The sequence below is a fragment of the Myotis nattereri genome (genome assembly GCF_964212035.1).
Source record: "Myotis nattereri genome assembly, chromosome: 1".
Lineage (NCBI taxonomy): Eukaryota > Metazoa > Chordata > Mammalia > Chiroptera > Vespertilionidae > Myotis > Myotis nattereri.
In genome coordinates, this window is record NC_138075.1 from 223,620,974 (window position 1) to 223,644,648 (window position 23,675).

The 23,675-nt window shown below is 40.2% G+C and overlaps 1 protein-coding gene across 1 annotated transcript; it reads right to left on the reverse strand.

Moving 5' to 3' along the window:
* On the reverse strand, positions 1 to 22,356 carry C1QTNF7 (C1q and TNF related 7). The gene is made up of 3 exons (XM_081082645.1): positions 21,358 to 22,356; positions 12,155 to 12,400; positions 1 to 1,257 (listed from the first exon to the last, which is right to left on the reverse strand). Exons 2-3 carry the CDS (start codon positions 12,390 to 12,392, stop codon positions 626 to 628), a joined length of 870 nt encoding a protein of 289 aa, XP_080938771.1. The 5' UTR covers positions 12,393 to 12,400; positions 21,358 to 22,356; the 3' UTR covers positions 1 to 625.
* Positions 22,357 to 23,675: the final 1,319 nt, after the last annotated feature.

Below are 23,675 nucleotides of genomic sequence, written 5' to 3' on the forward strand. Positions count from 1 at the left end.
ACAGGGTGGGGCAAAAGTAGGTTTATAGTTGTATCCACTTTTGAATACAATACTTAATAAATACATAATAATACAAGAATAAACTTTGTGTTTCACGTACAAGCACGAAGGAAGAAATAATAAAAAAGAAAATTATGACTTCACTTTAAATTGCTTGACATTCCTCAGCATCACTTACCTTTGGTTTCTGACTAACTATAGCGTTTGGAGAATTATCAAAGATTTTTGTCTGGGATGTTATAATTCTCTTAAATAACAGGCCAAAATGTGATTTTATAAAGATTTAATGAGACATTATCATTGCCGTCTGGTCTGATCACTCAAGAATTTAATAAAAAAAAATTGTTAACATTGTCTTGGATTTGTTTAAATATTTATGAACACTACTTTCAAGAGAATTCATATCTGGGGTTATTGTTTTATATCATTCATCTTGGTATGGTTTCAATAGTTTGGTGGATCATCTTGTTTTAATAATAAATGTCGCTAGAGCTGTCTGTAAATACTCTGGAATCGGAGCGGGAGTCTTTGGATCTCATTGCTGTGTGTTCCACCTTCCAGGGCCCCTCGATGAAATCAAAGTGTCTCCCACAAGGATCTGGAATCTGCTGGTCAGCAGTCCTGGTCACAGCTCGTCGTCTTCTGATATGGAATCTAGGTAATCTGTGTCAACGTACAGGAGAAATCCAGAGAACAAGCTGTCTGCCCAACCTGGGTCTGAGAAGAGGCCATTCTGGTCATTGAAGAAGATCTCCAGCCAGACTTCATCTTCCGGCTGCAGATAGATGACTGTGGACCCTGAAGCCACATCATGGTTCCCTGTGTTGGCGTCGAAGGTCTTTATCCGGTACTGCCCGTTGTGCACCAGCCCGATTGCCAGATGCTTATTTGCCAATGTGATATCGTAAGAAAAGTAGTAGATTCCCGGGAAAGCACAGATGAACTTCCCTGTGGCGGGGTTGTAGTGTTCTCCCTCATTGAAGAGGACCTTGTTAAATATGATCGGGAGCCTCTCTTCTGGGTAGCTGGTGGTGATGCCAACAGAAAAGGCAGATTTGAGCACGATGCTTCCACATCTACAAACTCCAGGCAGCCCTGGGTCCCCTTGCTCTCCTCTGTCTCCCTTTGGTCCAGCAGGCCCAGCTGGACCGACTTCTCCTTTCTCACCCTCTGGTCCCATGGGTCCCTTCTTCCCCACTTCTCCTTGGTCCCCTTTCTCTCCAGCAAGGCCCAGCGGTCCAGTCTTACCTCTCAAACCTTTAAAAAGAGTTTAAACTTTAATTAATGGTTCCTCTAAATACAGAGTGACAAAAAGCATGCTCACATAGTCCCAGCGTACCATACATTAATCTTTTCAGACAACTTTCAACTGTGTACTACTAAACAATGATTTTTTAAAAAATCTGAATCACTACAATGGAAATAGAAAAATTTCATCATAATTTCAAGTAAATTTTCTATGTGGGAAATCATTTCATTCTGACTAATTAAAAATATTTAACTATCATTCTGATGATGGATTACCTGTCACTAAATTAGTTACGCTACAGGTACTCATTACTACAGAAGGAATTTAAGGAGAATGATGTTGATATCATTCTTCATAGTGAAGTCTTGGGGGCAGACAGAACCAGGTGGATCTTGAGAGGCAGTTCTCTCTCATGCCTCATCCTACTATTAGTATTAATAATAAAAGAATTAATCAGAAAAAATAAATGAAAAAAAATTAATCGAATGAGATTAGCTCATATTTATTGAACATTTGCTATACATCAGGAACAGCATTTTATTTACATGTATTATCTTCTTCAAGATTTGCAACAGTTTTATGAGCTAGGCATTATTATTATTACTCCCATTGTAGATGAAGAAACCCAGCCATGGAGAAGTTCATTTGCTCAAGGAGATAGAACTAGTGAATGACGGAGCTATGACCTGAACTCATGCCTGCCTGACTCGGAAGCCTGAGCATTTCTGTGGCTAGAGTGTGAATTGTAAAGGGCTCCAGGCATAGTGAGGGCTCACTATGCTACAATAACCCAACAACAGTGACTGCCACACTGTGCAGCCAGCCTTTTATGGAGGAGAAAACTGAACCCAAGAGAGATGAAGCAAGGACAGGACTGGAATCCTAGTCTCCGTCTACTGATGCTTCCCCTTCATCAAAATGCCTCTTACCTTTGGGGCTGGAATCAAGAATCCTAAATTCGATTTGGCTCTACAGCTAAGGGCTGTATCATTTTAGGCAAGTCCCTTAATTTCTCTGGTCTCCTTACATATAGAAAAGACATAGCAGCTGTGAAAAGATTTCAACAAATTGAAAATCACCATAGAGAAATATTTTCTGTTTGCCCAATGTTTTATGTCTACAGATCAACCATCGGCTAAATGCAGAGAAATAGTGATCATGGCTTGAAAGTGATAAACAGCATCTATTTAATTTTTAAATTGTATGTGTAATAACAATGACTTAATAGCATAAAAAAGGTCATTCAATTTTATAGCCAAATCCATTCCATAAAAAGTGCTTATGTAATGGTACATTCTCAAAAATATCCAAATTATTTGGATATTTGTAATGTACTTTGTAGTCAGGGAAAATATATTGTTGATATACTGTGTAGTTTATTTTCAGGAACTTATATTAAGCTAAGCCTTTTTATCTAGATAGTGCTTTGATAGCATTTTTTTTCAATATATTACATATGCACTGGTGTACGAGTTAGATCATTTTCAGTTATTTGGCAATTTAGCAATAAAGTGTTCTGGATAATGTGAATTTGAAAAGAATTAAAGCTTTACTCTTAAAACATCAAATGTTTTGTTTCTATAATTTTGTAAAGACACTGTTTGACAATTTATGGTGCACAAAAGATGCTAAAAATGAATGCATTTTTTTGGTGTCTGAGACCAGCATTATTACTGATCATAGAAGTGTTCTCTAGCTATAGATGACATGTGTTCTCTTTTTTCTTTTCTTTTCTTGTCTTTCTTGTCTTTCTTTCTTTCTTTCTTTCTTTCTTTCTTTCTTTCTTTCTTTCTTTCTTTCTTTTTAAATTCATACCCAAGGATATGTTTTTATTGATTTTAGAGAGGAAGGAAGAGGGAGGAGGAGAGGGAGAGGGAGGGAAGGAGGGAGAGAGAGAGAGAAACATCAATTTGTTGTCATTGTTTGCACCCCAACCAGGGATCAAACCTGAAACCTGGGCATGTGGCCAGACCAGGAATCAAACCAGTGACCTTTCAGTATAGGCGATGCTCCAACCAATTGAGCCACACTGGCCAGGGTGACATTTGTTTTTAAATTGAAATTCCACTGACTCCAGCCAGAACACAATCTGGTATTTATTTCTTGAGTAAGGCTACAATAGTTTGACCTCTCAATGATTACTTGTTTTTGATAGACGTATAATATAAATATTATTTGGTTAATAAATTAACTTTGGAATCAAAGACAACAACTTCTAAGTTGTTATTTTATCTTCAATAGAAGCTCAACTTTTGTTGTCTTCATCAGTGACTTTTGGTGCATTAATTAAAAAACCCTCCACACATTTTGGCATCAGTAACTATGTGACCATTAAATTTCATTATGTACTCAAATCCTTTTGACTCTTTTGCCTTTGAACAAGTCAATTCTTGTCTGAGTTCCAAATACTCCATTTGTACTACGAAGAAACTAGATCCAAATCCACTACAAATCTGGTGGGAAAAGCAGTAAACAGTGTCTAAGCAGACCAGGGATAAAACCCTAGTTCAGCCAGGAATTAGGTGAATTTGACAAAGGGGCTTCATCTCTCTGACTTTAGTTTCCCAGACCTTGAAATGAAGGTGTTGGACTAGATCACTTGAGGTCTCATCCCACTGAAAATTCTTTGAGATCAAACCATAAATACTAAGATGCAATTTTACAATGAAAAGGTTGTCACAATTTCAATTTTTGGATTTTCTGTAGTTGTTTACTATTTTCAACTGCTGGAAGTTAGATAATCAGGGACTAGCTGTAATAATTTATAGTAATTCTTCCTGTTCACATCACAGATTTGCCCCTGTGCTAAGGACCAATGAATGAAGAATAGAAAGAAGGGATAGATCATTCTCCATCTCCCTATTCAGGCAGATTTATGACTGTATAGAGAAGAGAATTATGGAGAAATTATTATCTATGCTTAAGTACTAAAGCTTGGAGAGAAAGGATTTCTTCTCAACTCTCCATGATATGGGCTTACAAATATTTTTGTCAGTTCCATTTCTTTCTTTCTTTCATCCATCCATCCATCCATCCATCCATCCACCCACCCACCCACCCACCCATCCATGGATTTATGCATGCATGCATCCACCTGAACCATCTAATGTTTATTGACCATCACTGCATGCCAGGCACTGTATTAGGGCTAAGTGAGACCTTGACATGAACGACACCTGCTCTACCTTCAAGGTAGCTATTATTACATACTAGTAGCCTGGTGCATGAAATTCGTGCACATTAAAAGGGAATTGATTGCCCTAACTGATTTGGCTCAGTGAATAGAGCATCAGCCTGCGGACTCAAGGGTCCCAGGTTCGATTCTGGTCAAGGGCATGTACCTTGGTTGCGGACACATCCCCAGTGGGGAGTGTGCAGGAGGCAGCTGATCGATGTTTCTCTCTCATCAATGTTTCTAACTCTCTATTCCTCTCCCTTCCTCTCTGTAAAAAATCAATAAAAAAATAATTTTTTAAAAAGGGAATTAATTAGCAGAGGTATTTTAATATTGCTATTTGCCCTTTCTCTATAAATAGAAGTGTGAGAGATAAGAGGAAATTAGTAAAATGCATATGAAAATCATATATAAATTTATTAATAAATAAACAGTAACAAAAGGATATAACAACAACAGAGGCATGATGTAAAAACGACAATGATGCAAATAATGACTGATAAAGTGATTAAACTTATTCTAATATCTCCCTGTACACCACATTAAGAGTGAAAACACTTTCAGAGTGCTTGACTAATTTCCCTTGTGATGAAGTACTTAGAATTTTAACTGTAACATCACATGGTCTTCAAACTCAAGAGAAAGCAACATATAACTGACCATGTGCAAAAACAGGTTCAGGTAGGAACATGCCTACTTTGTCTAGAGTTTGTCCTTGTGATTTATTAATAGTCATCACAAATGCTGGCATCACGGGAAACCGTCGTCGAATCAATTTAAATGGGAGGCCAGCATCAGAGGGGGACAAATTAATTCTTGGAATCAGAACAGCCTCTCCCTCTGCAGATCCTGTTAATACTTTAGCTTCGATAATGTTAGGTCATAATCTTTTGCTAATAAATCTGGCACCATTACAAAGAACCCATTTACTATTGAGATTTCTCAATAGCATGATGATTGCACCCACTTTAAATTTTAATTTATGACACAGCATTCCCGAAGGAGTAATACTATTCAGAAATTCCATGGGGAAATTTCCCTTTGTTTCTTTGTTATGGGGTGGGGCCACAACATTAGTAACAAAGAAACAGAATTAAAACTTTATTGTGGGGAGCCGCTACAGTGTTTTGGACAGGTTCAAGCCTTGGACTGATGAGAGGGCACAGTCCTTTCATTGCCACGTGCAAGTTCCAGCTTGGAGGGCAGGACCCTCACAGCACAATGATAGCCAACAGCTGTAATTGTAAGCTTGAACCTATGGTCCAAACACGTGGCCCCATGTGCCTGAGTGATGTGGGCTTGATAGAGTTCAGGTGCACGTAGTTGAGCAGGATTGAAACCCAGGAGAATGTTTGTAAACATCTTGGTCACGCCCTTACTTTGCCTCGTAGCATCTGCTATAAAATAAAGGCATGGCTGTGGGAGTGGTCGCTGTCTCTCAGAGAAGCAGTGTCCCACCAAGACCTGGCTTTCATTCTCTTGTCTGTCTTTTCTAAGCCTTTCAGCCGCCCCACTCAGGTTAACCCCGTGCTGGTGCGGCACACTTTAGAAAGATCTGCCTCCACCATCCCAGGGCAGGTTCCTGCCTCAAACTCTGCCCTTACAGGAAACAGCTCCGGGAAACAGCTTGGGGGAGGGCGCAGCTCTTGCCAAGACAACCCCTTTAGGACTGACTTCCTTCCGCTCGGTCGCTGTTCATCTGTATGTGAGGAATAGCACCCATGTTTTTTATATAAGTAGATTATATTGTGATCTGCAAATATGGGTCTTAGCTAAGTCCATAAATATCCAAAACCATATAATAATCCAGAATTATCTATTTCATGAGGGGTGTCTAGTGTTATTTGAAGATATTTATGTGGATGTGCATTCAAATTACATTAAATGTTAATAATATGAGACAACAGTAATTGCTATCGACCAGTGAAGGAGAAAAATATTTCAGCAGAAAATGTATAATCCTATCTAATAATAGACAAACATGGCAATTAACCATACCTCTGACACGCTTCCCATTGGCTAATCAGGGCGATATGCAAATTAACTGCCAACCAAGATGGAGGCCAGCAACCAGGCAGTTGAAGCAAACAGGAGGCTTGCTTGCTCCAGTGAAGGAGGAAGACAAAGTTCCCCGCCTGCCGCTGCTGGGCTCTGAGCTTGCACTCTAAGAAACAATGTTGCAATTATAGAAGCTAAACAAACCCCATGCTTTCAGCCAGCCGGCCAAGCTGGAGTTGCAACAGTGTTTCAATTATAGAAGCCAAACAAACCCAGATCCCTGTTTGCAGCAGCTGAGGTCTCAGAGCTGGAACCGAGCCTCAGAGCTAAAGCTGGCTCTCAGTTCCAGTGACAGCCATAGAAGGTAAATAAATCCCAGAATTAAAAAAAAGAAAAAAAGGAGAGGTTGGGAGCTTCAGTCACCCACCAGCCTGAAAACGGCCCTCAGCCCCTCACCCAGACTGGCCAGGCACCCCAGTGGGGACCCCCACCCTGAAAGGGGTGTGACCAGCTGAAAACAGCCATCATCCCCTCATCCAGACTAACCAGGCACCCAAGCCGGACCACCACCCTGATCCGGGACACCCTTCAGGGCAAACCAGCCGGCCCCCACCCATGCACCAGGCCTCTATCCTATATAGTAAAAGGGTAATATGCCTCCCAGCACCGGGATCAGCGGAGCCACGAGGCTTCCTGGCCCCTGGAGCAGCGTGACAGGGGGCAGAACCCAAAGTCCCGAATCGCCCTGTGGCTCTGTGTGTGACAGGGGGCGGGGCCACAACCTCCCTATCTGCCCTGCTCTGTTCCTGACAGGGGAAGGCGCCCCAACCCCCTGATCGGCCCTGCTCTGTGTGTGACAGGGGGCAGCTCCCCAATCCCCCCATGGGCCCTGCTCTGTGTGTGACGAGGTGGAGCCACAACCTCCCCATCGGCCCTGCCCTGAGTGTGACAGGGGGGAGCTCCCCAACTCCCAGATCGGCCCTGCTCTGTGCATGACAGGGTACAGAGCCCCAACCCCCCTGATGGGCCCTGCTCTGTGCATGACAGGGGGCAGCGCCCTAACCCCCTGATCAGCTCTGCTCTGTGCATGACAGCAGGTGGTGCTGCAACCTCCCCATCGACCCTGCCTTGAGTGTGACAGGGGGTGGCGCCCCAACCCCCCAATCGGCCCTACCCTGAGCGTGACTGGGGGTGGCATTGCAACCTCCCAATCCACCCTGCTCTGTGCATGATAAGGGGCAGCGCCCCAACTCCCCAATCAGCCCTGCTCTGAGCCCGACCAGGGGCTGCACCTAAGGATTGGGCCTGCCCTCTGCCACCCAGGGGCAGGCCTAAGCCAGCAGGTCATTGTCTCCCAAGGGGTCCCAGACTGTGAGAGGGCACAAGTGGGGCTGAGGGACACTCCCCCGCCAGTGCACAAATTTTTGTGCAACGGGCCTCTAGTTAAGTATAATAAGCTCTGTGCTTGTAATTTAGGATGGGGAAATTGGACCCAAACTATGCTTGATTCTGCATGCACTTGGTTGGGGTAAATGCTGTGGGGATGATCACCAAGAGCACATAAATGAGAAGGCCTTCATAGTGTCACTAAGTGGGAAGAGGGAAGAGAAGCTTCCAGCTGAGCTGTGACCTGTTCAGCCACATTGAAAACATGTCCCCAAAGCCCCAGGGCTCTGTTCCTGCTATTTGTCATTGTGGTGTGCTCCTCTTCATTGATCACAAAGGTGTTCTTACTTTTCCTGTCTTAGCTGTCATATATCCTTATGCATGGGCATGTGGATATTGGATTGAAATAATCTCAGTTTGGGAAAGTACTTTTATTTTTAAATCTCCATTTTTCCCATTTGTAACATTATTGTTATTGCTGATTACAATAATTGCTAAAAGGGTTATGGTGGATAGTAAGTATTAAATGTAAAATTTCTGATACATAGGTATAGTAAATGGTTATGATGATAATGATGATGATGATTACATACAGGTTGGGGTAAAAGTAGGTTTACAGTTGTGAGTATGCAAAACATGGCTTATTCTTGTATTATTATTTTTAAATTATTGCATTATTTTCTATACAAACAACTGTAAACCTACTTTTGCCCCACCTGGTATTGTGATTGTGTTTTTCCATATTAGACTCCCATATACAAATGTTTGCTTATTGAGGCAAGGACAACGTCATATTCAGGTTTGTGTTCTCTGGGTCTGGAACCATGTTTTCAATGAGGATCAATTTCACATCACCTACCAAAGGAGCATTGGGAATGTCTGGAGACATTTTTGGTTATCACAATTGTGGGGGTGACCCTCGTATGCAGTGGGAACCTGCTGAAGGTCATACAGTGCACAGGATAGTCATCCACAGTAAATAATTATTCAGCCCAAAATGTCATTAGGGTGGAAGTTATGAAACACTGGTCTAGAACAATCCTGAGTAGCAATAGATGTGCAAAAAGCTTGTGGAGTGAATAACGCATGAGTGGATGGATGAATAAATGGATTGATGAATATGGGGGTGTAGTTGGCCACATGCATGTTTAAAATTGGAGCAATCATGAGCATTTGATTTAATCTGAATGCATATTCATAAACATCTTTAAATAACAATAGAACTAGCTTATAAGACAGATCACTCATTTCTAATTAATTATGTAGCTTTGGATAATCATAAACTTAGCTATGACTCATATTTGCAGATCACGATGTCACATGTAATAGCAGCTAACATTTCCTGAGTGCTTTCCACATGACACTTATTCTATTGAATGTTTTACATGTATTATTGTCCTTAATCTTCACAATCACCCTTACTACCCCCTATTTACACATGAGAACATTGAGGCTCAAAGAGGCTATTTGCCCAATGGTTACTAGGCAGTAACCGAAGGAGCCAAGATTTCAGCCTACTAGGTGTACCAGTTAATAATGCGGATTTTGTAATCAAAGAAAACAAAATAATTTCAAGAGAAACATCAAAAGTGCTTTATTCAAAGTAATATCCATCGCTAGCTACACATTTCTCTCTTCTTTCAGGTAATTTGTGGATACCGTTTCAATAGAACTTTTTTTTGTTTTGAGGCAAACCATTCAGAGACCCAATTTTCCACTTCTTCGTACATTTTGAAGTGCTGCTCAGAAAGTGCGTGTGCCATCGATTGGAACAAGTGGTCATCTGAAGGAGCAAGGTCTGGTGAATACGGTGGTGGGTTGATACTTCCCAGGCAAGATCTTTTAATGTGTCCTTAACTGGTTTTGAAGTATGTGATCGTGCATTATCATGAAGCAAAGTTACTTTGCAGTGTCTTCTGGCCCATTCTGGTTGTTTCACGACCAAAGTGCGGTTCAAATTGATTATTTGTTGTCAGTAGCGACCAGTATTAACGGTTTCATCTGGTTTAAGAAGCTCATAATGCACCACACTTTCCTGATCCCACAAAATGCAGAGCATTGTCTTCTTTCCGAAGCAATTTGGCCTTACATACAGTCAATGTTGGTGGTTGACCTGGATTCTGTGCGTTTGGGATTCTCAAAATAAATCCACTTTTCATCGCCAGTCACAATTCGAGGCACAAAAGACTTTCTTTCGTGCTGTTGAAGCAACATTTTACTGGTGACTTTTCAGTTTTCCATTTGTCTTTTGTTCAGTTGATGTGGCACCCATTTTCCTTCCTTTAAAATCTTTCCCATGGATTGTAAATAGTAGAAAATTGTTTGCTGAGCAACGTTTAATCTTTCTGCAAGTTGTTTTTGAGTTTGACACGCATCTTCACCCAATCATGCTTGTAATTGTTGGTCTTCAAACTTTTCTGGTTGACATGGATGTTCTTTGTCTTTCACATCAAAATCATCACTTTTAAAGCATTTAAACAAGCGTTCACAAGTATCTTGAGATGGAACATGTTCACCACAAGCTTCCCGAAGTATACAATAACTTTTTCTTCACAATAAAGTAATGAATTAAAACTTTCTGCAAATGCTCTTCTTTTTGGCACAAAATTCAACATTTTTTGTTTTGTTTTGTTTTGGTTTTTAATTTTTAATTTTGTTTTATTTCTTAAAGTATTACAAAGAGTATTACATATGTCTCCTTCCCCACCCCCTTGACATTTCCCTGGCCTCCCCTACCCCACCAGTGTCTTGTGTCCATTGGTTATGCTTATATGCATGCATACAAGTCCTCCGGTTGATCTCTTACCCACCCCCGCAACCCTCCCTGGGGTTCCCACTGTAGTTTGACAGTCTGTTCAATGCTGCTTTGCCTCTGTATCTATTTTTGTTCATCAGTTAAAAGAAGGAATTCTTACCAATTTCAACAGCATGGATGGAACTGGAGAGCATTATGCTAAGTGAAATAAGCCAGTCAATGAAAGAAAAATACATGATCTCACTCATTTATGGATAATAAATTTAACATTTTTAAGCGTAAAAATATCTATGATGTTAACACCTTCAGAAAATTTGACATATGAAGTTTTGAAGCTTGTCAATACAACAAAATAGCATACATATCAAATCGCGTATATATCAACATGTGTAACTCCATCTATTGAAAAAAATCCGCATTATTAACTGGTATACCTAGTAAGTTTTTCTGACTCCAATGGATGTTTGTGTAATCACTACAGTACTGCTTCCAGGCATAGCAAACTAAAAGTGTTGGTAATACTCAACTATGATCTTTGTGTTACTAAGGACATTCTTGATCATGACACAGTAAGTTGTGTTATGCTGTTGTACGAAAACGTTTGAAAGATAAGATTGAAGCTCCCAATTAACAGTTCTTTATCTGATGTTGAATGTTCACCTAAAATCCTTTATCTAATATTGGACAATATTCATGCATTTGGTAGCTACTGATTTGCCAAATATTTTCTACATGACAAATTCAGAAATGAATAAGTAGCCAGTAATTTGCATATATATTATATTGTTTCATATAACAGCACTAAGTGAAGTGCAATGACTAGAGACACACTTCTTAGATCTATTGACATTTTGTGCCCATCTTTTGTCCCAACTTTTGGGTGAACACGGTCTCTCTAGAATTTTAATCCATTTTACTCTGAAGGGCTGGCAAATCTGGTAAGCTTCCTGGGAAAACTTATTTGTGGGGGGAAAAGTGAAAATTACTGAAAGACTAGGGGACATTGTGTTGCTGGAAAGAGCTATAAGAAACCTATCTTTTCTCGCTTTTACAGGACAGAGAGATGAACCAGGAAATGTAGGCTACACGTTACTACTGTCATTTCATCTTTGGAAAAAACCCTCTGGAACCCCTTTATGTTCAGGATATTAGTGCAGAGCAGGGAGAATCAGGCTTTTGGCTCCTAATTCTGCCTCTGCTTTACCTCCCCTCCTGTTCATCTCTCTGTCCATCCATCACGCCCTCTTGCATGCAGGCATTACCTGCTGGATGTACCAGCCCCAGTGGTCATAGGCATCTGATGTTGGAATCCAGCTCTGCTCTTCCTTCGCTAGTAACTCATTTGATTGTGGCATTGCTCACCGTTCCACCTATAAAATGTGATGACGTCCCCCTGAAAGAGTCGTCATTACAATAAAACGAGAATGCATGTAGAGTCTAGAGCAGTGTCTGAAGCATAGTCAACACGCAATAAATTGTTATGTTTGATGAAAGTGAAGCAGAAGAGGGATTTAGAGAAAGCAACAAAGAAAGGGAATAGTTTCCAGGGAGGGTGAAGGAGGGGGGCTTTTCGAGCCTCATCGTTCATTACCTGCAGCCCCCTTTTCGCCTTTCTCTCCTTTCCTGCCGTCTCTCCCATCTCGTCCTGGAAGGCCGATCCGACCGTGGGGTCCAGGGGAGCCACTTGCTCCAGGAGGGCCAGGAGGGCCAGGTAAGCCAGGGATGCTGCAGATATATCTTGGGGCGTAGCTCTCTCCTTTGAACTGATTACCTCGAGGTTGTCCACTTACACAAATGGCAAAACTTGTAACATAGAGCAAGACAAACATCTTTGACTCTGCAAGAAAAACACACAGATATAAAGGCACCCTCTCAGGTGGGACTTTGGATGTAATGGAACATGAGAATGAGCATTTGCAATATGTCACTTCAGTGCTCAACTTCTCATGACTATAAAAACACACTGTTCATCCTCATAATTCCATTAGAAACTATCAACTCATTACTAATAGAGAATTCTCAGTGTACCACACAGGGTTGGTGGAGATAAAGGACTGATTTAAAAATTTCAAAATAGCCCTAGCTTGTTTGGCTCAGTGGATAGAGCCTTGGCCTAAAGACTGAAGGTTCCCACATTTGATTCTGATCAAGGACACGTATCTTGGGTCAGGGCACATGAGGGAGGCAACCAAATGATGTGTCTCTCTCAGATGGATGTTTCTCTCGGTCTCTCCCCCTCCCTTCCACTCTCTCTGAAAATCAATGGAAAAATATCCTCAGGTGAGGATTAACATAAAAATAAAATAAGCTACCCTCCATAAAGGAAAGGGAAAATTTGCTTAAAAAATTAAAAAAATATATAAAAAATAAAAATTTCAAAATAAATCCCTTTGTTGCATATTTTCTGCAGGGATCAATGATAGACTTTGCTAAATAATGATTTTTTTTTTTTGCCAAAGTAATGCATTTTTTTGAAAATTAGAGATACAAATGAATAATATAAACATGAATGTTATTCTCACCACCCAAAGGTAATTATTTACATTTTGATATTGGTAACCTTCCAGTCTTTTTTTCTAAGCCATAGAGAAAAGTGATATTATATCATTCCTGCAATTCTTCAACTTTTTCCACTTAACAATTTATCACAAGCATCTTCCCATGTGAAAAATTATTTATAACATTAAATAAATTGTTGGATTGGTCTCTATTACCCTTTATGTACAGAATTCCCCATTAAAAATGTTTGTTTCCAGGTTTCTGCCAATGTAAACACAATGCTAGGATCCTTATATAGAATCTTTGCATGCATCCCTAGTTGTTTTCTTAATATTTCTGGGCTTTGTAAAGCAAGAGAAAGAAAGTGTTCTTTTCAGGAAAACCATGTTTTTCACCAAATAATCATGTGTAATGCCAATTAGTGTTAATTTGGATACTCTGCCTGTTCAGAGGAGGTCTCAAGCTTTAATTTAAAATCTGCAGGATATGATGCCATGGTGTCCCATTTAAGCTGGCAGCAAGCACAATTAAAGACACAATTAAAGAGCCAAGTGAAACCAAAGCATGCCTAGTGCCACATGCTCAGAGTGGAACAGGCAATAGGTCAGTAGCTATGATCAGATAGAACTTGGTTTTGCCCTCCATAAGCCTGGCAGCTGAGAATGATGGATCATTTATGATCATGACATTTGGTATATGGGCTGAAGGGTGGGTGGTGTAGGCTGGGGACACCTGATTTGCTAGGCTAAATGGCCTTTAGCATCAGCAGTGTCTTGGATGCCTAATATATACTTACACAAAGTAAAACATTATACAATGTGAGAAAAGTAATCAGATAAAGTTCCTTTGTTTGTGTTTTTTTTGATCGTGGCATCGGAAAATTAACCAGGCACACTATACCATTTTTATGGTACCCATGAGGAAATTGCAACATCTTGGAATCAGACCCAGAAATTTGCCAGAGCATAGGAATGACAAATGGAGAAAAACAGTGTGCACATATGGTTTGGAACAGATCTGATTCTTAGAAATCTTATTAGTGAAAAACTGAAGCAACGTGTCCAAATATAGGCTCTGTATCCTTCACCAAATCTCCATGTTACCAGTGGGCCCACCCTCCCAGACTCAAGGAGAACATCTTTGCCATGTTCTGTCTGCTTGACTGGTCACATGGCACAAACTCAAAATTAGTGATCCTGTGGCTAAGCTGGGATTAAGGCATTTTCTGAAAAGCCTAGTAGATCTGATAAAAATACAGCCATTTCAAATGTGCCTCAGATGAAGGAAATGAAAAGGGCCTTCTAACCACACTCCCTGACACAATTAAAACAAGATGCAATAATTACATTGCTAGTTCTTCTTTCTTCTAAAAAACTGATCAGAGGAGGCTTTGGGAAGGGATTTGAAAAGATGCTTATACAATATAGTCATAAAAAGGCTCTCCATTAGACATCCGATGGGGGGATTCTGTAGTTCAGGCCAGGAGCTGCTTCTAAGAGGAACTTGACATTATCTGGAGAAAGTTGCTCTGGGCAATGGCATCTCAGACACTCTGATGAAGAGGCTGAAAACACAAGTTAGGGGCCAGTCAGTGAAGACATGTGTGGTAAAGGTCTCAGTTATGGTGGATAGAGAAAGCAGACATTTTAGATGTACTTGAAAGATGTACTATTTCCAACAGCCAGGCCACAAGGTGCTCAAAGGAGGAGTGAATTAAAATAATGGAAACAAATGCATTTATAGAACAAATGGTTTGCTTTCACTGACAAGTCACTGGAATATTTTCTGGACAGTAGTCTAAATGCTGGAAGCATCCTCAGCTAGATGTTTTGAAAGGCACTCAAAATGATTATCCACCAACAGTCCTCAAGAAAATTGAGGAACAATGGGTTGTGGTGCCTGATATGTGATGATGGTCTGGTTTTGAGTGGCCAGTCAAGTCTTGGAACTCAGTGCCTCAGGATGATAAAGGGGTGTGGATTATAATGGGAAATGACAGTGGCATCACCCTGTAATGGTTCTTTACTTCACTTAAAAGTCAAAAGTCTCATGGAAGATGATCTACAATGCCCTCCTTGGCTGGGCACAAAGCCTCCTTCTTCCCTGGATTCACCTTTTATTATTCTTCTTCCCACTTTCTCAGCTCTAGTCACATTGAATATCTTGGTGTTCCTCAAAGACACTAGGGATGTTCTGACTTAGGGTCTATACACTATCCTTTCTCTCTGTCCAGAACTCTGTTCAGGCATGTCTCACTCTCTCATATCCTTCTTCCAGTTTTTTGCTGAAACACCACCCTCTCATGAAAGCCAACTCTTACCACCTTATTGAACATTGAAACATGATACTCCCTGATCTTCCCTCATTTTGCTGATTTTTTTGTATGATATTTATTACCCTCTAACTCCCTAGATTATTCTTATCTCTATTGTTCTCTTTTATATTATACTAGAGGCCCGGTGCATGAAAATTCATGCATGGGGGCGGGGGGTGTCCTTCAGTCCGGCCTGCTCCCTTTCACAGTCTGGGAGCCCTCAGCGGAGGCAACCAGCCGATTAGGGGAAGGCGCCGCCCCCATCACCCCGCTGCAGCTGCTGCCTCTGGCCTCCCTCTGTGGGATGCGACCAGGCTGATCGGGGAAGGCGTCAGCTACCTGCCCTCCTTGACCCTTGCAGCCAATGCAGCTTTGTCCAGAAGGACATCCAGAAGACGTTTGGTCTATCTGGTCTAATTAGCATATTACTCTTTTATTAGTGTAGATATCTGTTTTCTTCTAGAATGCAAGCTTTGTGAGGGCAGGATCTTTGAGTCATTGATGTCTCCAACCATTTAGAACTGTGTTTGGCATAAATCTCAGCTCAGGCTGGGGGCAGAGGAGAAGACTAGAGGCCCAGTGCACTAAATTTGTGCACTCTGGGGGTGGGGGGAGTTCCCTCAGCCCAGCCTGCAAACTCTCACAGTCCAAGAACCCTCAGGGGATGTCCAACTGATGGCTTAGGCCTGTGAAGAACAGGCCTAAGGTGGTAGTCGGACATCCTTAGCACTGCCGTGAGCCCGGCTTCTGGCTGAGTGGCGTTCCCCCTGTGGGAGAGCACTGACTACCAGGGGGCCGCTCTTGTGTTGAGCATCAGTGCGCATCATAGAGACTGGTCCATCTGCCATTTGGTCAATTTGCATATTAGGATAGTGCAAAGAATATCTCTGTATATTTACATTTTTTGTACATGGTTTTTGACAGGGGCAGTTAAAAGCTTTTCCCAGTTTGCCTTTTTATTTTGTTTATGTATTTTTAAAAATACTTTTTTTCCCATGAAAACACATTTTTGAGGTTCAATTTATTGTGTTTAAAAGACTGTTTTTATTTCAAGATAACAAAGAGAATCCTCCCCTTTTCTCTCAGTTCTTATATTGTTCCATTTGTTCACATTTAACATTTGACCCATCAGAATTTTTCTGACAAAATGTGTAAGATAGGGATCCAATTTTATATTTTAACAACTTGAAAATGAAATGTATTTTAATAAACACTGCCTTTATAATTATTCAAAGTGCATGTATACTTTTTTGGGGGATACTCTATATTAAATAATTATCCTTCACCCAAAGCCCCACTGGTTTGTAATGAATTGGTTATTTTGGCTGGGAATGACCTATGTGTGTCATGGCTTTATAAAAATTACAATATTTTTAAAAAGCTTTATTGAGATTTAATGTACACAGCATAAAATTAACCAACTTAAAGTATACAGCTCAATGTACATCGCAGCCTAATTTTTGAACATTTTCAAGACCTCAAAAAGAATCCTTATACACATTAGCAGCCACTTCTCATACAAAATGCTTTGAAGCATTGTACTGAATTATGCAAATTTATAGAATATGTGCTAACATGTATTTTCCCCACCATTATGCTTCTTTGGAGTTAGAATTAAAGCTCTGGAGATATTGGTATTCTTGAGCAGATCTGTCCTTGATGTGAATTGTAAATGACCATCTATTCTATATTTCTGTAGGGATTACAAAATAACAAGTTTTTAGATTTCAAACACATACTGAAAAAAATTACTTTGTGGAACTGTAGATTTAAGAAACTTCATGTTGATGTGTGTTTTGAATCTGTAAGGCAGAAATGTAGTATACAGTATTTTGTAAGTATATTTTTAGTGATGGAATCCTTTATTCTTGCTAAACTAGCCATGGAAAACACTTGAAGAAATACTGAATAATTCAGTGTAAAAATTGAACTTCTAGAAAATGTATGCACATATTGAGACCCCTTTGTAAATAGTATTTTTCCCTTTATTTAAAAAATAAAACAAATCCATGCAGCTACAGTCAACCCATATTTGACAAGGGAGCCAAGAATACTCCATGGGAAAAGAGTAGTCTCTTCAGTAAATAGTGGTGGGCAAGCAATATTCACATGCAGAAGAATGAAATTGGACCACCACTAAAAGATTAACTAGAAAGGGATTAAAAACTTAAATGTAAGACCCAAAACTGTAAAACCTATAGATGAAAACAGAAAAAAAAAATCATTGAAATAGGTTTTGGCTATTTATTTTTTTATTTTATTTTTATTTTTTTAAAAATATATTTTATTGATTTTTTACAGAGAGGAAGGGCGAGAGACAGAGAGTTAGAAACATCGATGAGAGAGAATCATCGATCAGCTGCCTCCTGCACATCTCCTACTGGGGATATGCCCGCAACCCAGGTACATGCCCTCGACAGGAATCGAACCTGGGACCTCTCAGTCCGCAGGCCGTCGCTCTATCCACTGAGCCAAACCGGTTTCGGCAACAATTTCTTTTTAATATGGCATGAAAAACAGCCACCAAAGCAAAAACAAACAAGTGGGACTACAGCATACTAAAAGGTTCCTGCACAGCAAAAGGCACAATCAACAAAATGAAAAGGGAACATACATAATGGGAGAAAATATTTGCAAACCATGTACCGGGCAGGGCATTAATATCCAAACTATATAAGGAACTCATATAACTCGATAGCAAAAAACAACAACAAATAATCTGATGGAAAGTGGGCAAAAGATCTGAATAGACATCGTCCCAAATTAGATATACAAACTGCCAACAAGCACATGAAAAGATGCTCAGCATCACTGATTATCAGGGAAATGCAGATAAAAAACACAGTGTGATAGATCCTCACACCTGTCAGAATGGGTATTATCAAAAAGAGGTAAGGAGTGCTGGTGAGGCTGTGGAGGCACGGGAAAGCTTGTGCACTTGTGCGGCCACTATGGAAAACAGTACAACAACTCAAAAACAACTCAAAACATTAAAAATAGAACCACCACATGATCCAGCCATTCCACTTCTGGTTATATGTCCAAAGGAAATGAAAACAAAATATTGAAGAGATATCTGTACTTCCATGTTCATAGCAGCATTATTCACAATAGCCCAGATGTGGAAACAACCTAAGTGTCCATTGACAGATGAATGGATAAAGAAAATGTGGTGTATACATACAGAGGAATACTAGTCAGCCATAAAAAGAAGGAAATCCTGTCATCTGTGACAAGATGTACCTTGAAAGCATTATACTAAGTGAAATGAATCAGACAAAAAGACAAATACTGTATGATATCACTTATATGTGGAATCTAAAAAGTTGAACTCATAAACACAGAGAGTGAAATGGTGGTTTTCAGGGGCTGGAGAGTGGGAGGAAGGGGGAGATAGTGGTCAAATGGTCAAACTTCCAGTTATAAAATGAATCTGTTTTGGGGATCTAACGTACATCATGGTCTCTATAATTAACAATACTGTAGTATATATTTGAAAATTACTAAGAGTAAAGCTTAAATGTTGTCACTATATACACAAAATGATAATTAGGGGGGTGGATGAAAGTGTTAATTTGATTGTGGTAATCATTTCACAAGAACCAGGATCATAAATCCACATGTGACTGTGTATCAAATCTTCACATTGTACCCCTTACACTTACACAATGTTATATGTCAATTATATCTCATTAAAACTGGGGAAAAAACCTGTAGTTGTGAGAAATGTACAGTGGTGCAGCTGCTATGCAAAACAGTATGACAATTCCTCCAAAAATTTCACACAGAATTACCGTAACATCCAGAAATTCCACTTCTGGGTGTTTACCCAAAAGAAGTGAAAACTGGGACTCAAAAAAGATATTTGAACACCCATGTTCACAGCAGTGTTATTCACAACAGCCAAAAGCTGAAGCAACCCAAGTGTCTATCAACAAATGAATGGACAAACAAAACATGGTACATGCATGCAATGGGATATTACTCCACCTTCAAAAGGAACAAAATTTTCACACAAACTACAACACTGAAGAATCTTTTTTAAATTGAATTTATTGAGGTGACACCAGTTAACAAAATTATACAGGTTTCAGGTGTACAGTTCTACAACACATCATCTGTACACTATGTTGCGTGTTTGCCACCCCAAGACAAGTCTCTGTCCATCACCATTTATCCCCCTTATATCCTCTTCCACTGGCTCCTACCTCCCTTCTCCGCCCAGCAATCACCACACTGTTGTCCCTGTCCATTAGCTCTTTTTCTTCTTTTCTCCTTTTGGCTCAATCCCTTCAGCCACTCTCAGCTTCCCCCCACCATTCACCCCACGACAGCTGTCAGCCTGCTCTATCTATGAGTCTGTCTCTATTTTGCAAAAGAATCTTGAAGACCTTATGCTAAGACAAATGTTGTATGTTCCTACCTACATGATGTAACTAGAACAGTCAAAACTGTAGAGACAGACAGTGGAATAACAATTGCCAAGTGCTGAGGGGAGGAGGAAGAGAGGAGTTAGTGTTTAACGAGCACAGAGTGTTAGTTGGGGAAGATGGAAAGTTCTGGAGATGGATGGTGGTGTGATAGTTGCACAGTACTGTGATGTACTTAATGCCACAGACCTGCATGCTTAAAATGGTAAATTTTATGTTATGTAGACTTTACCATAATAAAAAATAATAAAAAATATTGAAATGGAGAAAACATAGTGGTTTTCTTATTACTCTGCTAGGTGTTTTAGAGACAACATATTCATAACCCCACACAATTTTTATTTTACAAACAAGAACATTGAGACTGAGGGCTCAGGCCCACACAGCCATAAAAATGGCTCAGACAAGACTCGAACCGAGCTCTTTTTGCTTCCAAACACTTGAGTTCTCCCCTGTATCCTGTGAGGTGAACTGTAACATTGCTTCATGACAAAGGGCTGGACTTGATTATTAAGTCAAGTTGAAAATGTGTTTTGCCTGGAAATCATTAGGAAGAGGATAGGTAACCAGGGCTGCCAGAATGAGACATATCCTTGGCCTACAGGGGAGATTTCACAACAGCAGGCTTTTCCTTCTCTAGCTGCACGAGGAGTGGCCCTGTGAGTGAGACAGGATGGGACCTTAGGTGTTCGTGACTTCTGCTCTATGGTTCCTCATCTCTTACTGTGAGACTCCAGTTTTCCTCCCAGAACTGCTCCTTTTATTGGCCATGCATCACCTTCCCTTGTCCTATCACCAAGTCTCCTATAAGACCACACACCACACTGTTATGGATACTTTTGTTGTTGTTGTTAATCTTCCCCCAAGGTTATTTTTTCCATTAATTTTTAGAGAGGGTGGAAAGGAGGGGGAGAGGCACAGAGAGAGAAACATCTATGTGAGAAAGACACATTGATTGGTTGCCTCTCGCATGCACCTCAACCAGGGCCAGGGAGGTATGTACCCTTGACTGGGAATCAAACCTGAGACCCTTCAGTCCTCATGGCCAATGCTCTAACCACTGAGAAAACTGGGTACGGTTGTTATGGCTATTTACTTGTTTTTTCTCCACCAACACATAAACTCTGTATCACCAACATTTAAGACAAAGACTGGTCTATAATAGAGGCTCAACTAAGATTGAAGAAGAAAAATATTCATTCATCAATATTTATTTTTATCTACAGCTTTGGGTGCCTTATGTAAAGTGCTATGATGGCACAACAGTGATAAATATTGACGTCTGTCAAACATATTGTAATGTTAAGTCCATATCGTCTTCCCAAAGACCCTTATTGTGGTAGGTTGGACAGGGAGCGGATGTCCAGAGAAGTCAGGTAACTTCTTCATGGCAACCACACCAGTGTCAGAACAGAGATTTGAACCCAAGTCTTCAGTTTCATGGAATCCTCTTAGAGAGCTATCTGCTTAATACACTCAAAAGCTACCATAATGATATGGGCATCATACCAACATTTGCAAAAATTCTCAAAGAAAGAGTAAACACCATACCTTGCTCTGGGATAGTGGGTTGCTCCAGGATTCTAAATCCACAAGAGACCGAGGATCTTTCATGAGAGCTCAGTGAGAAACTTGCTTTGGTACCAGAAAGAAAAACAGATCCAAGTTCTCAGAAATTTCCAAATAGTTGTGCTAAAAATAATGTTCTCCTTTAGTCCCAAAGAGTCGGAGGCCCTGGAAGTCATTCATCAAGTGAGGCACAAGCAGGGGTTGGTTAAAACTATGGTTTTGTTTTGACATAAACCTTATGAGCCTGCTTTTGTTGACAAAGTTTACAGGCGCCTCCATCTCTGTGTGGAATGGCCTCTTTTCCAGATTTGTTTACTTATTTTTTCCCCTCTTCATTTGTTTTCTACTGACGGGATGTTTCAGGGGAAAAAAAATTACTCACTGACTGGAAATTAGTTGTTAACTTAGAAAAAAGAGTCACTTTCTATTTGAGAATTTTTAAGGTAGAGCATTCAGATTCTGGACATGGGGTGGTGTCTCAGGGAACAACAAGGAGATTTGTCCCCGTTCTGATAAACATGGCAGAAAAATGGCCCCTCATTCTACATGCTGCAAAATGCAACAGAGTTATGAGTAGGGCACTGATGTTTTCTTTGTTTTCTGATAAATGGACAAATAATTGGGTATTCTTAGCAGACTAATATGTCTTTGTTCTTGTAGAGAACTGACAGTAACAACTCAATGGGCAGAATGGTTCTTCAGATCCTATGACCACTTGTCTTTGATGCAATCAATTTCTTTGTTTCCTTCTGATAGGTACTTATATCTCCTTAGCAACAGCACTATGTAATCCATGATGTCATTTATGGAAATGAAGTGACTGAAAAATCTTGTTTTCATCTTACTTTCTCCATCATTCTTCTCAAGTAACTGCAAACTCTAATAGTTAGGGAAGTGCACTCTGACCACGAATTTGACCAAGAAGCTCAGTGGACTTTGCATTCCCATAAGCTTCATTTTGCCTTTGCTATCCACCCTCCCATCCTGAGGAAACTGTCTTTTGAATTTGTTGGCCGTTCAAAATTTGAGTGCCATCATAGGGTGGTAAAAGCATAAACAAAGAAGTGGGGCACAGATTTTCACTAAATTAACGTAAGACCTTTTTTATTTCTTAATTAAGTAAAATTGACATTGTAACATCGTATAAGTTGAAGCTGTACAGAGTACCACCTTGAAAAAAATTTAGATATTGTAATATGATTGCCATTGTAGCATTTTTACCACATTTCACAATTAGAGTATAATATTATTATCTATATTCATTATACTGTGCATTAGGTCCCTGTGGCTAATCACTACTCATTACAAGTTAGTACCCTTAAACACCATCCACCTTATCCTTGTGTCCTCATCCCATGGTAAGCTACAGAGTAGGACCTTAATCTCTGCTTTTTTCCCCCTCATTCTCAAAATAAAACTGGCTTTTTTTTTTTATTACTTCTAGGTTTCTTCACAATTCTTAATAGTCTCTAACAAAGTGCTTGTGCCAGATGGGATAGAATTTAAGAAAATGGTTTCAGCCACTCCTATGCATATAGTCACAGAAGTCTTCTGGAAGGAGATTTTTGTTATTGAGAGAAGTCACACCAATGGCTTTTCATGCTGTACATCAAAGGAGGAACTTGGGAGTGGCTCCGTGAAGGTTCTTCCTCTCAGGTACCCTCGGCTAGAGAGGGGTTAAGATTATTTGCTTAAAGCATCTAGGACCTTTGGAAAGAAAGAAAGCAGGGTACAACTTTTTCTCTCCATGATGTAAATGTAGGGAAATTAGTAATAGACAGTAGGATTGGCCTGTTTCAAAGCCTACTGTGAAGTAAAACACTATAGAGCACAGGATGGAACTGACCAGGAGGTAAAGAGACCTAAAGGAATCTGGAACGGCCAGCTTGGGTACATATATGAATGAGGCTGAAACTAACTGCTTTCAGATCTTCTATCATAGCAGCTATCCTTTGCAGGATGGTTGAACACATGATAGTGAATTGAAAGTCATTACATTAGTAGTGGGATAATAAGGGATTAATCCTGGGGTCATTGAGAGCATCCCCTAGCAATGGACAAGCATCTACTGGGTTGTGCATGAGTAGTGCCACCATTTGGTGGCAGCTAAAGCAACAGGGAGAGTAGGCAATGAAAGGTTTTGCTTTCCACTTTCTACCTGAAGAGCCTCTATTGACCCCTGAAGTATGTTCAACCAGAGAGAGCCAGCATTTAAAGATCTGGGGCACACAGCAGGCATGGCAACCAGGAGAGAACCATGAAAAGAGCACCTATTAAGTAAAAGTACTTTGGTCATGTTT